Below are 14,772 nucleotides of genomic sequence, written 5' to 3' on the forward strand. Positions count from 1 at the left end.
TAAATGAATAAATGTCATTTTTGGAGCTAAACAGTGCTGAGCACATGTCAGACAGTAGCCTACTTATGACGACACAGAACCAAAAAACCTGCAACTTTCATTCTACAACATAAAATTATGATTTTAGAGGAACTTTACATAATATACTCAAGCTTTAAAATATTGTAAACACTACGGGTTAGTTAAAATGACAGAGCCTGTTATTTTTGTATTTGGTATTTTCTGAAAACCTAGAGGGCGGTGCCGGTGACGTTGCGGGCCGGACGTGATGACGCAGGCAAGTATACGTGCGCGTTCTCGAGTGCATTCGGAACAAGTAGAGGACGACGAGGCTTCATCGAGGGCTTTGCTCCATACCGCCTTAGCCTCTGGAAACAGGCCCGATATTTATATTGTTACGTATTTAAGAACATTTAATCATGAGAAGGAAGCTGTTTGGCGTACTTCTCGCCGTTTGTATCGGCTGGTTCCAAGCCGAGGCTCTGACTGGTAAGGCGTCTCGTTTTTCTGTTGCTCTTTAGCTCACGAGCTCATTTTTCACAGGCCGTCTGTTGACACAAACACGACAGGTCGACTGTATTTACATTGTTTTTAACCGTACAATGAAGTAAAATACATTGAAAATGAACGTTTGAAATGTTTAAAGGCCGTTTAAATCGTCGGCAAACTGTCGCGCATGAGCCCATGGGGAAACAACTCACGCGCATAGAGCTAACCGTTATAGCAACAGCTGAATAGTTGCTTTACTCGTTAAAGCTCTTTAAGTCTTCTTAAATTCCAACACATAGGAGGTATTTATCAAAAAACAAGAGTTTATGTAGTATTACCCTAAAAAGGGGTTAGACATGTTTGTTAGCGACATAAATGACTATCACGGTGTTAAAGTACAAACCACACAAAACCCACCATGTGTATTTGCTGGTCTTTCATGTACAAGAACCTTTAATCCCAACTCGGTGTTGTTACCTTCTAAGTTACTCATTTCCCAAAATTAGAGATCTCCTCTCTGAGGATCATGCTTTTTAGTTGACCTTTAATTATTGCATGAAGGATTCATCCAAACTTTGCTAGTTAAAATATTAATGCTGGTGTCCTGACATTTTATCCAACCCGTCAGATTGTCCTACCAGGGTTTACTGCGCATGCGCACATCAGTATTGCGTCCTTTTTCTCATGCTGAACAACAATATTTAATGTATCTGCATTACTGTAAGGGTAGGTTTAGGGTTGGGGTAGGTGTAGACGTTAATAAAACACAATCTAATAGGTAGAAATATTTATTTTTGGTTTCCTGTAGCTGTATTCCTTCTAGCTACAACCGCGTATATACACAATTGCTGTATTTGCATTACTGTAAGGTAGGGCTGGGCCATATAGCAAAAAAATGTATCAACGATATGTTTCATATCGTTCGGTATCGATAATTATTGACATTTTATAACCTTTTTTTTTCAAACAAAAAGCAATAGAAAAAAAGTTTAAATGTAACCACTGTATTTATAATTAACACAATTCATTGAGACAAACAACAAGTATTTTTTGTTTTAACAATCAAACACAATAAAAATTAAACAAATATCTTAATTTCTAATGTTTTATATGCAGATTACATAGGTCTTTATTGTATAGGTCTAATTGTCTCCCGAGGGCGCAATGAGCAAAATAATGCAGCGCATTTAGCAAGTAACTATAAAAATATAAAATTACGTCTAAATTAACTCATAAAAATCAAATATAATTTCATCAATTGCATAAACAATTATGAACAAAACAGCATCGTGTATTTATGCATTACTTAATCCAAAGAGCCGAATCGCCATTCACACAGACTGCATTTAAAAACATATGAGACGCAGTGAAAAGGAATAAACCTCCACAAGTTTGTGACGTGTTTTCTAAAAGTTTAAACTGTTTTAACTTTGCATGGCTTTCTATACATCTCTTGTGTGAGACGCGAGTGCAGCAGTCATATTTGTCCGTCTAAAAATGTGCTGAATATGCGTTCAGTGTGAATGGCTTGTTTTCGGTTTTAACCCATTCAAGATCTTCTCCGCATTGAGCTTCTATATTTCTCTAATATTTGGAATGAATAATACAGCAGCGGTGCGTCTTGTGGGCTAGACTAAAAAACATTAAAATGCAACAACGTCACTTACATCACTATATCGATCATTTTTTCTATTGATAAATATTGATACGGTTTTATCGCCCAGGCCTACTGTAAGGGTAGGTTTAGGGTTGTGGTAGGTGTAGACGTTAATAAACCATAATTTTACAGGTAGCATTTTTCGTTGTTGAATTGTACTACCCACTGTTTTAATGGGAGGTAGCAAAATCTGACAGGGTAGCACAAATCGACAGAACACCGGTCCTCTTCCCTGGCAGGTCAGTTACTCCAGTGAGTGATGTCTTAAACGGGGTAAGCAGCAGGCAGCCATGACAACCAGTGCGCACTAGTTTTCTAGAGGCCTGCTGTCAAGTCTAATAAAACATCAGTTGAGAGTAGCCTGTAATCATAAAATGGAAACTGAGGGAGGCAAAACATGTTTGTCCAATCGTGAAGGCAATTTTCATCTTTTAGTCTATCCTTGTTCAGCAAAATGCTTAGCTTAAGCTCATTATAATGGTCAATCACTGGAAATGGCACAGGAATCCATGCAAACCCATTGAACTTGTAGGCGATCAACCTTTGCTTTAGGACTGTCCAAAAACAATTACGAATATTCGTCGAATTTAAAATACAAAAACGTTGCATTCGAATTTTAGGTATGCGTTAAAGAGGCAGCCTTTTCAGCGGCGCACGAGATGCGATGACGATGTAAGTGTCGTTGCATTATAATGTTTTTGGTTTGTCATGTCGCGCCGCACCGTGTAGGCGGCATCACTGATTATAATGAGTTCTATAGACTGATCTATAGATAATAAATCTCTTATAGATCAGTGGTTCTATAGTATTTTGTCGCGCCGTGCCCAGGGCAGGACTTATGGGGCCGGGGGCCCCTGGCTTGAGGTTATGTTTGGGCCCCATACCTATACTACAAATGCCCAAAATGAAATGAGCTACTTTTTAAAATGTGAAACTACAACCGCCAGTAGGTGACATCAAGTGACTGTCTTAATGAGCGAGTTGAATCCTTAAATCAACTGATTAGTTTAAAATGCTAATTCATTTAACTTCGCAAACGACTGTACTAATAGCCTGTTTGACCATTTACTGGTCCTTGTAATGCTGAGAAACAAATCACTGTGTTGCTCGGAGACGCATTGATGGGGCAAAACAGAATTTTGTGTCTGAAAGTTACTCAGTGACTTGTTTATTGTACATTTGCGATCGTACAGATATTCGGAAAAACAGGACTCTAGTTTGTGTGATAGGCTAACTCCTATATCGTAGGCATTCACTGATTAAATGCAGGGTTCGTTCAACCAATAAATTTCAATGACTTTTAAGGCAATATTCATGACCTAATGCTCCATTATTTTACACAAATGTTCGGGAAATTAATGATTATTAGTAGGGATGCACCGATATGAAAATTTTGGCCGATACCGATAATCCTTTATTTTTGAAAGCCGATAACCGATATGTTGGCCGATAAATCTATATCCAAATTTTTATATACTATTTTCTTATTGGGCCGATACCGATAACAGAAAAAATGAGCATTTATCGGCCGATACCGATATGGTGGCTGATATATCGTGCAGCCCTAATTATTAGTGCTATTTGTTTGCTTTCTTATAAGCACAGGCTGTGACTGTGCCAGATGTTACTTCTTGCAGAGAACATAAGTTACATAATCACATAACTGAATGCCAGAATATTAAGTATATTGTAATTTGCTTAGCCGGTATTATAAATTAAACTCAGGACCTGAATTTCATTTTAGAAACCGTTTTGGTGGAAAACATTCAGGTACAGAAATGCTGCAGAAATGGAATAAACTGTCAATTAAATAACAGATTAATTCCTAATTTAAGTTACAAAAATTATTCAGTCAAGAGCAGTGAGTGATTTTGTCTTTTGTTGTTAACATTAACATTTGGTATGAAAGTGACAGCAGCTTTTAGTATACCTGCTGTCTGTCAGTCTGTGTTAAAGAACAAAAGAAAAAAATCGCTCTGCTCAAATCTGCTCCTGACTAAATAACTTTCATATTTAATATGTAATTATATATAAATATAATCTATATTTATGACTTTATACATCATAGTATTTTGTTTCTGAACAGTAGCAGCTTCTGTTAGTTTTAGGCTATAGCCTACCGGAAAAAGTTAAAACACAGTTTCATTTGTATCCTTGTGCTATTGCATTGCTAGTAACTTGTTCATTTATTACTGACCGTTTAATTGTCTTTATGTAACATTATTTATTAAAATGCAAGGTTACTCGAGTCAGAAACAATGAAAACAATAACTTTTTCTTGAGGAGTTTGCGATGCGGCTTCATGTGAGTGGTCGCATGGGATGTGACCGTGAGCGCCCAGAAAACTAGTTTGGAGAGCGCGAGTACCGAATGGTTTAAAAAGACGTGCAAATGATAAACTTTTGTGATGATGCAACACTGACCCGATTAGGCAAGTGACAGTTCTGTCAGCTGAGCTAAAGTCTTGTATGGCAGCCTGCAGCAGCTCTCTTAGTGCAGATGAGATGCGCTGATGTGAGGCAATTTTGAGTGAGAGCGAGAAGACGCGGTACAGCTGAACCACTCACGCTGTTTTCAAATGACTGACTTAATCTGATATTCTGTGTGAATTTTTTTAACTCATCTAACCTACATTGTATATTAAATACATGTTTGTGGGAATTTTCCAAACGTGCGAAATCTGCAGGAATGAGTAAAACCAAAATGCATAATCCCGCACCGAGATTCAAGACATGATTAAACATATATTCTATTATATAGAGATTTGTAAAATAAATTTCCACGACTTTTCCAAAGCTTTCTGATGTTTTCATGACCATACGAACCATGTAAATGGCTATTTTCATTTTTTTTTAATGGTTTTGATGACAGTTCTGCTCCACTTTGTGTGGTGGTAGTGAGACGGGACAAAGTCCCTGCAAGATATTAGGGTATTCTATAGTCTTTGGATGGGAGAGAGCACTCAACTCTTCAGATTAATTTAGTGGAACATTAATATAATATAGAATAATCCTCTGTCAAGAATGGAGGGGTATGCGAACATGTGAGAATTTATCATTATCTTTCTAAAGGTGCACTCTTTTGGGCTAAAGGCGTAATTGAACCGTTTAAAGTAGCCATGTGATCACAAATTACTCGGCGATTCGTCGCAGCACAGACGTGATTTAATACGTGTCCTTTTTCTATGTGAAAAAATTTCCACGACTTTTCCAAAGCTTTCTGATGTTTTCATGACCATACGAACCATGTAAATGGCTATTTTCATTTTTTTTTAATGGTTTTGATGACAGTTCTGCTCCACTTTGTGTGGTGGTAGTGAGACGGGACAAAGTCCCTGTAAGATATTAGGGTATTCTATAGTCTTTGGATGGGAGAGAGCACTCAACTCTTCAGATTAATTTAGTGGAACATTAATATAATATAGAATAATCCTCTGTCAAGAATGGAGGGGTATGCGAACATGTGAGAATTTATCATTATCTTTCTAAAGGTGCACTCTTTTGGGCTAAAGGCGTAATTGAACCGTTTAAAGTAGCCATGTGATCACAAATTACTCGGCGATTCGTCGCAGCACAGACGTGATTTAATACGTGTCCTTTTTCTATGTGAAAAAAATCATAAATTCCAGTTTATGCTGTTTGATTATGGCTTTGAAGGTCGTAGTTGGAAGCTGTTAGCCCCGGCTGGCCCGGGTGCGCAGTTGAAATGCGGCTAATAATTTCTGACTGGCACATAACTGAGCAAATGCAAACTGGTTAAGGCGGGGCCCCTGGGCTGCAGCCCATTCAAGCCCAATGGTAAGTCCGGCCATGGCCGTGCCGCTTGCGTCCGGTGTAGAAACGGTGTTAGGATTCGTGTTTTCCCTTATAAGGATTCACGCTTTGGGCACACCCCCTAACTCCAGAGTTCAAACACACACACTGGAGCGTTTGGAAAATATGTTTCGCCAATATCCTATTTCTACAACTTCAACTGAGGTGCTTTTGCTTTCGTTTGGTTCCCTCTAGCACTCCAGTAGAACCGGCCCTGGATACAATTAAATGCAAAGAAATATACAAAGAGTATTTCTTGCATGTTTTTAGGCATGAAAAAGGATCAAGATCATAGAAATATAGAAGCCAAAGGTTTTCATAAAGCAGTAGTTTACCGGTAGTCACGTCAGTAGCGTGAGGGTGCTTATAGCGTCTGTTAGAGGAGCTAAAAAAAGCTAGAAATTAATTTTTATATAATTTATGATTTTTAATGAAATACGAATTTTGAATAATGGAAATTAGTTTGTCTGCTTATTCTGTTCATCAGTGTTTGAACCATTAAAGAAAAACAGCATGTTCCATTATTAATTTCTGAATTTAAAAAAAAAGAAAACTGAATAGACGCAAAAGTACACAGACCCTAAATCGGCATGAAATTAAAGTTTTGTTAAATTGTTAAAAAAAAATCCAAAATCAACAGCTGATGAATAGAACGAAGACTCCATCTTAAAAAAAAAAAACAACGTTACTGTCAGTCAGAAGGTGTTAAACGCACTAATTGGCATGCATTTCTGAAAAAGGGCTCTGATTAGATCTCATTAACGTGGCTTGCTTTCAGTAAACATCTAAAAAAGCTCTAGATGTGTGGCTTAACCCTTCTGGTGGTCTTAGAGCAGTACTTAAGAAAAAAGTATTTATTTTCCACATCAGGTTTTCATAAGCTCATGGTCTCCAAACCAGTAGCTGGTTGTTTGAATTGTATTCCCTCTTCCCATTCGTTTTCATTATAAACTGCTCACTCAATGTTTCCCAGTAGCTCACAGCCCAAATGTACCTTCACTTCTCCTTTGATAAAGCACAATGTGCCTTTCAGCGCACATTGTGGTGAACATCTGGACAGCAATGTTCCTATCCGTTCTGTCGTGTCCAAAAATTTCATTTTTTTTAATCAAACCCAGAGGTTGCTAGAGTCATTAATCAGCAGTGAGCACTTGTTTTTTTTTCTGTTAAAGAGTCGTGGTGTTATGAGTTTGTGTAACTTTTGCTACTTTTATGCCTCGACAGATGCAGCCATCACGACCCAACCAGAGGTGGTGAACGACCAGAACCAGACCTCTGCAACACTCAGTTGCAACCTTACCAACCCTTCTTCTCTCGTCAAAGGCCACTATTGGACCAATAATGGCAAGATCATTGACAAGTCCGAATCAAACAGTGATGAACTTTACATTAAACATGAGTATGTTCCTCAACCTTATGTAAATGATTGTATGACCTAAAGAAGATCGAAATATAGCGCTCTAATTTCAGTATTAATACGTTTTCCAGATTTAGTGTTTACCCATCCATCCAGGTCCATCAAGTATAGTGCAGCTTCTCAGTTTGTGCGATATACGAGATGGGAGTTGTTAGCAGCAGTAGCGTGATTTAAGCACCTCCGGCTCTCCACATTCACTGACCCTAATTCCCTTTAGAACTGCTGGGTTGGAAAAATATCCATGGGGATGCCTGAGCAGTGGACTGGAAAAGCTGTTTACTTGTATATTTCATGTTTGCTTTACTTGTCCTCCCCTCCACCTTTATTGCTATGATGCTGTTATGTTAAAAAAAATTTGTGGGTCTCATTTCTTGTTTTTCTTTCCGTGGCAGTATTAAAAAGGTTGATTACCACTCTGCTGGACTATATGCATGTGTCTTCCTAACAGAACCTCAGGTTAATGCGACCATTGAAGTTAAAGGTAAGAAAGTTTGATTGTAATGCATTACTGCATCTGTATTTGTCATGCATTACATTATATTGTGTATTTATGTGCTTATAACCCATAATTATACTCTTCCTGTTAGCTCTCCCACATGTAGTGGCCTACAAACACTCTGAAAATGCTAATGAGAAAGACAAGGCTGTCCTAACATGTGTGAGCCATGGATACCCCCTGCCTACTGACTGGAGTTGGTACAAGCTCAAAGATGATGAAATTGATAAGGTAAATAAAGACTTAACTAAACTGTTGTGCTTGTTGTAATGGCATGAGACTGGTACCTGGCCGTGCGATTTTGAAGATTGGATAAGGTGTGTTAAATGGCACTTTGGCACTTAATAGAATTATTACAATAATATATTCAACCTGTTACTACTTCTAATAATTATTATAGTACTAGTAGTTGTATTAATAGAATTGCTAAAGTATTATATTCAACTTGTTTACTACTAATAATGAAATGATCAATTTAATCGTTATAGTGGTAGTAATTAAGTATAATAACTGTTATTGAACCTATTGTCAAGTACAATATTACATAAAATATTCAATACAATATTATATAATGCATTATAATTAGGGCTGTCACGATTACTCGATTTAATTAGAGTACTTGATTATACAAAATCCTCGATTGCATTTTGCCTGTCGATTAACCGCCATAATACCGGAAGTGGCATATTCCACGGAGGAGAATCCATGAAAAGCATTTTTACAGAGTTCTCTAAGGCTGCACAAAATATTAAAACCATTTAAAACTCATAAAGCATTGTGCTATTGTGAATTCACAAAGGCTGAGATTAGGCCTGGGCGATAAAACGGTATCGATATTTATCGACGGTACACCCTCTTTAATAACGATTTTTTTTCGATATAGCACACGATATAGGCACGTACTATGAGTGACGCAGACAGCACACACATGCTGAATTGAGTGCTGTGCCTGCCTGTGATGAGGAGATTGTGAATAAAAGAAAATTAATATTAATCGAATTAAAATAAACATTTGCATTTGAATGCAAAAATAGTACAATCAAATGTTAGGTGTGTGTGTGTCTGGGAGCGTCATTCGTGGAGCGTGCGAGATGCGGTGATGATTATGTAAGTGACGTTGTTGCATTATAATGTTTTGTTAGTCTAGCCCACAAGACGCGCAGTTGCTGCGTTATTCATTCAAAATATTAGAGAAATATAGTAGCTCAGTGCATAGAAGATCCTGATTGGGTTAAAACCGAAACCAAGCCATTCACTCAAAACGCATATTCAGTAGGGGTGGAGGAAAAAAATCAATACAGCATAGTATCGCGATATTTTCCGCGGCAGTACTGTATTGATACACGGACGCCAAGTATCGATCTTTTATTATACTATTTGGTAGAATAATAAAATCAATTTCTTTACAATCCACTAGATGGTGTTGAGTTTTTTTTCTGGTGAGGTCAGCTGGGTCACCTTCAGCATGCAGTAAGTTAGTAAAATAAAGAGGGCGGCATTGCGGAAAGTTGTCAGGAAAGCCCTGCATAAATACATGATGCTGTTTTGTTCATAATTGTTTATGCATTTTACGAAATTGTTTGATTTATGAGTTAATTTAGACATAATGCACGCTTTTTTTATATAGACCGTTATTTCCTTTGCGTTGGCAGTTTAATGTGCTGCATTATTTTGCTCATTGCACCCTCTTGTGGCCTCGGGAGACAAGCCAAAAGTTTCCTTCAGACCTATTTAATCTGCATATAAAACATTAGAAATTAGATATTTGTTAAATTTTTATTTTGTGTTTGACTGTTAAAAAAAAATATATTTGTTGTGTCAATAAATTGGGTTAATTTAAATTTAACCCCTGTATTTTTAAAGTTTTTTTTTTCTATTGCTCTGTTTTAAAAAAAGGTTATAAAAAAGTCAATAATTATCGATACCGAATGATATGTGTTTGACTGTTAAAAATATATATATTTGTTGTGTCTCAATAAATTGGGTTAATTTAAATTTAACCACTGTATTTTTAAAGTTTTTTTTTTCTATTGCTCTGTTTTAAAAAAGGTTATAAAGTCAATAATTATCGATACCGAATGATATGAAACATTATATCGTTGATACATTTTTTAGCTATATTGCTTAGCCCTAGCTGAGATTCAATTAAACGCATGCGCTGGGGGTTTCACCCAAAAATTAACATTACCCCATGATTTACTCCCCCTCAAGCCATCCTAGGTGTATATGACATTCTTCTTTCAGACGAATACAATCGGAGTTATATGAAATAATGTCCAGGCTAATCCATGCTTTATAATGGGAGTGGATGGTAGCCCCAAATTTTAAGTCCAAAAAATTGCACCCATCCATTATAAAAGTCCACACGGCTCCGGTGGGTTAATAAAGGCCTTCTGAAGCGACGCGATGCATTTGTCTAAGTAAAATATCCATATTTACAACTTTATAAATCTGAATCTCTAGCTTCCGCTAACTGTCATACGCTCGTTCACGAGAGAGTGACGTCCAGAGGATGACGTAGCACGTAGGCAAACGCGGTGAAGAATGCAGAAGTGACGAACATGGAAGTGCAGAGGAGAGAATGAAACAAAACACCGGTCACGAATTAGTAGTACAAAACGAGGATTTGTAAAGAAAAATGTTGGAGAATTTTGATACAAGTCAAGAGGACACTGGTTTTCCTTTGCTGTAAACAACTTGTTTCTCGTGAGACTAGCATATTCTCACCGGAGCTTATGCTACGCCTACGTGCTATGTCATCTGCTGGACGCCACTCTCTCGTGAACGAGTGTACGACAGTTAGCGGAAGCTAGTGATTAAGTTTTATAAAGTTGTAAATATGGATATTTTTCTTACACAAACGCATCGCGTCGCTTCAGAAGGCCTTTATTAACCCACCAGAGCCGTGTGAACTTTTTATAATGGATGGGCTTTTGATAATTTATTTGAACCAATTGCTATTATGTGTTTTGCTATTATATATGTCATTTTAAAGTTTATTGTTCACTTTGGTCTATTTTTATTACCACAGATTATCTGATTACTCAATTAATTGTCAGAATAATCAGCCGATCACTTGATTACCAAAATAATTGTTAGTGATACCCCTAATTATAATAACTTGACAATTTTGCGTCCTCAACACACAGATGCCCATTGTCAATGGCACTGATGACAAGTATGAGATGAAGAACACCCCCAACAAGACCACGCTGTATGTGAAAGATCTGGACATCAACAAGGACATGGGCATGTACCAGTGCCAAGGCACCAATGAAATGGGATCAGCCAGCGATAAGATTCAGCTGCGCGTGCGTAGCCAACTGGCCGCCCTTTGGCCATTCCTCGGCATTGTTGCTGAGGTCATTATCCTCATCACCATCATCTTCATCTACGAGAAGAGGAGAAAGCCAGACGAGATCAATGATGGTATGTGACGCTAGTTGTTTCCATCGTAATGATATTTCATTTTCCATTTTTGTGAATGTATAAATGATCAGTGGATGTAATTAAAAAATTGTGTTTATGAATTCGTAATGGTGCAAGATCCTATTTCAGTTTGATTTTGTATGTTTATTTTTATTTGGCTAAGGTGTGTGGCTGTGCCTTAGCTGAGTCTATTTTTATTATTTACATTGTTTATTTCTCTGTTCGCTGCTGCTTTTACGTTGTGGTAAGTGCTCAAAACTGCATGTCAGACTGAAGTGGGTTTGCTTAAATTAGTGGTTTTGGGAGTTTGAATGCTTTCCTTGATAGGCTGAAAAGTACAACTCTTTCACTGGCAGTTTGTTTTAAGAAGATAAATCGAACCAGATTTGTCAGACTTTGATTCAAGAAAAGCAACTTTATTGGTTTTCCCGTAGCCAGTGAAAGTGTTTAGCTGAGTCTGACATATTGCAGTTCAGAATGGGTTTTAAATGTCAAGGTATTATGCATAATAGCTAAGATGACATTTCACACGGATCATGTTATACTGCCTTGCATGCTCTCTGCATCTTCTCATTGCATGATGTTCTTCAGCCCTAGATTATAGCAGTGGCTTCCTCTACGTATCTTAAGAGGCAGCACCCATATGGCACAAAGTGTGGCAAAATATATAATCCCAGCTTTATTATTTTGACAGTTTTTATCATCCTGAATGTGTTTGGACATGCTCTCTGCATGAAAACGGCAAGAGTCATTCAAACTCTGATTTAACTTTGTTTTTGAAAGTATATGTTTGTTTGGTGTCAACTCGCATCTTTAGTTTTTTTTCTGATTGTCTGTCTGAAGCACAACCTTGCCAGTAGCCAGACTGTTTCATAATATTTTATTAAAGTCTCACATATAGTGACATCGACCCCCTCAAAAATCTGTATTCTGAAATTATTATTTTTATTTTTTTAATGTATGTAATATATGATTTACTTTTTATCATTGTATTTTTTTTTCATAAATCATTTATAAATCTTCATAAAAATGTATATATTATCAAATTTATTTTACATGGTACAAATTAATATAGTATACCCAGTTTAAAAAAAAAGAGTAGACATTTATCGTGACTTGAATTTATTTTTTTTTAATAATCAAGATAATAAAGTAGAGTAAATACATGCTTAAGTAAAAAAAAAAGAAGAAAAAATAATATATATATATCTCTCAAGCCCCCACACAACTGCATGTATTTATAAAAAAAAAATTTATATATAAATGTGTATATAATTTTTACTCTTTATTATTGTTTTTGATCTTTTTTTTTTAGACATTTGTGACTTCAAACCCCCTCAAAAGGGCATATTTATAAAATTCTATATTTAATATCTTCTATATTTATTGTGTTTAGTGATTTCAAATCATGACAAACGCATATTATAAAATGTTTTATTAACATTATAAATGAATGTACATTCTTTACTTTACTTGTATTTTATGTTTTAAACCGCATATATAGTGACTTCAAACCACCTCAAATACATATATTTATTTTACATATTATAGTTTTGTAAATGCATGCAGTTTTGTAGGGGTTTGAATTACAATTTTATTATACATCTGAATATAATAATAATAATAATATAGACTATTTCTTTTAAACAGACATTTAATAGTGACTTGGTAATTACACATTGATTTATTATTATTATTGTATTGTTTTATTTGTTAGGAAGTTTCGAAACGCATTTGTCCATTTTTCCCCACCAGTTCATAAAGGTTGTGTTAGGTGTTGTTTTCATTTCCATACAGCCATTGTCATATCCATAGACTTCTCTAAATATGTGCCAGAGGCAGGACGTTTTTCTGTGGTTTCTTTTCGATAGGAAGATTTCTGGGTGATATTTTGACTTCAGAAGTCCAGTGCAGGAGTTTACAAATGTGATATAATGCTGTTTGAGAGCCTTCACCATGATCGATCCAGAAAAGGAACAATGTTTTCCTCTCTACTACATCTGTAGGTGAGGTTGTGCTACAAACAAATGATTCGATTGGAAACGTTTGTATCCTTTCAATCCATCATCAGACCGCATGGTTAATGTAAATGCATTATTCTGCATGAATCACTTAGTAGTACTGTAAAAAGATTGATAGCAGTGTTTAGATGACGTGTACATATTTAGCAGTAGAAATAACTTGAGTATCAATAAGGTTGTTCAGTCCCCAAATCGCATTACTCATTAGGTGCTCTGCTTTTAAACTTAGGGTTTTCACTGTCTTGAGGCTGTCACACTAGATTTTAGACAAGCTACTGTAACAGTTCAAGTAGTCTTGTACATGTCAACTTGAAAAATGAGTTTAACTCTTTTTCTTTTTCTTTTTCATGTGTTCCTGCTTCCTGTAGATGATGACTCAGGATCTGCACCACTGTAAGCGTTTTGTAATATCTGTTCTGAAATATTGTAGAAGTGCAGAAGTTATTTCTGCAGGAACATCAAGGCCATGTTGAAGACATGTGCTTCTAGCTCAGGAAATTCATATGCACATCAAAAATGGAACTGACATGCTGCTGTGTTTTTCAGGAAGAGCAACGCCGCTACGAACCACAAAGACAAAAATGTCCGGCAAAGGAACTCCAACTGAGAAAGGAGGAAAAGGTGAAATATTATTCTGTAAATATTATTTGCAAGTTTACTATAATATAAAAAAATATAATCTACGAAACTTAATGTTGTATATTATATTTTTAAACACTTAATATATAGTATAAATATATAATGAATAACAGTTAATATTTAATATGAATTACTATTACTATTTAATTTTAATGTGTATCTTTTATATTGCAGACTTTTTTCATAAATTAATTGTATAATATAGACTGTAATAAAATATTTCTTTAATTCTATTAAATTATTTTATGCATTTAATTTAAACCGTAATTAAATAATTTAAATATTTTTTAAATAAACCATAAATATTACATATTATAATTCTATACTTTATAATTTAAATGCTTTTATTGTGGTTTTATTTTTATTGTAGCTTATTAAAAAAATAGTTTATAATTATATAATATAATAATAATAAATATTTTTTTATGTTCTAATTAAATTTGTTCCTTTAAATGTAATATAAACTATAATTTTTTTCTAAACCATATCCAGCTGACTTTTTTCATTCCTTTCAAGTGTCCTGATGACTACTGTTGAAGAGAATATGGAGCATTGAGTTGCTGAGTAGCACATTATAGTGCACACTGCGAGTTCTTAACCTTCTGCTTGAGTGTAAATGTCTTGAGATATTAATCGGTCTCCTTTTACTTTTATTCCTATCCATATTGTGCTGCCAGCAGATGTTTTTAAATTTGGGGAGGAGGGGGAAACTGCATGATTGTATTTTTGCTGTAGAAGTGTGTGTGTGTGTTGATTTATCCTTGACACAGTTTAATTCCTGACTCCATTCATTAAATGAGCACAGAGTAACA

General features: G+C 35.7%; 1 protein-coding gene across 3 annotated transcripts; it reads left to right on the forward strand.

Annotated features, from left to right (window-relative positions):
* Nucleotides 1–276: 276 nt before the first annotated feature.
* bsg (basigin) lies at nucleotides 277–14,711 on the forward strand. Of its 3 annotated transcripts, none has more exons than XM_016256105.1 (8): nucleotides 277–489; nucleotides 7,183–7,357; nucleotides 7,768–7,856; nucleotides 7,963–8,102; nucleotides 11,021–11,300; nucleotides 13,702–13,714; nucleotides 13,868–13,942; nucleotides 14,477–14,711. In XM_016256105.1, exons 1-7 carry the CDS (start codon nucleotides 420–422, stop codon nucleotides 13,926–13,928), a joined length of 828 nt encoding a protein of 275 aa, XP_016111591.1. In that variant the 5' UTR covers nucleotides 277–419; the 3' UTR covers nucleotides 13,929–13,942; nucleotides 14,477–14,711. The 3 variants fall into 3 exon arrangements, with proteins under 3 accessions (XP_016111591.1, XP_016111590.1, XP_016111589.1); XM_016256104.1 differs by having other exon boundaries at nucleotides 278–489; nucleotides 13,690–13,714; nucleotides 13,868–13,957; nucleotides 14,476–14,711; XM_016256103.1 differs by having other exon boundaries at nucleotides 278–489; nucleotides 13,690–13,714.
* Nucleotides 14,712–14,772: the final 61 nt, after the last annotated feature.

This window comes from Sinocyclocheilus grahami, unplaced genomic scaffold, assembly GCF_001515645.1.
Source record: "Sinocyclocheilus grahami isolate Dianchi unplaced genomic scaffold, SAMN03320097.WGS_v1.1 scaffold1397.1, whole genome shotgun sequence".
In the NCBI taxonomy this organism is placed as follows: Eukaryota; Metazoa; Chordata; class Actinopteri; order Cypriniformes; family Cyprinidae; genus Sinocyclocheilus; species Sinocyclocheilus grahami.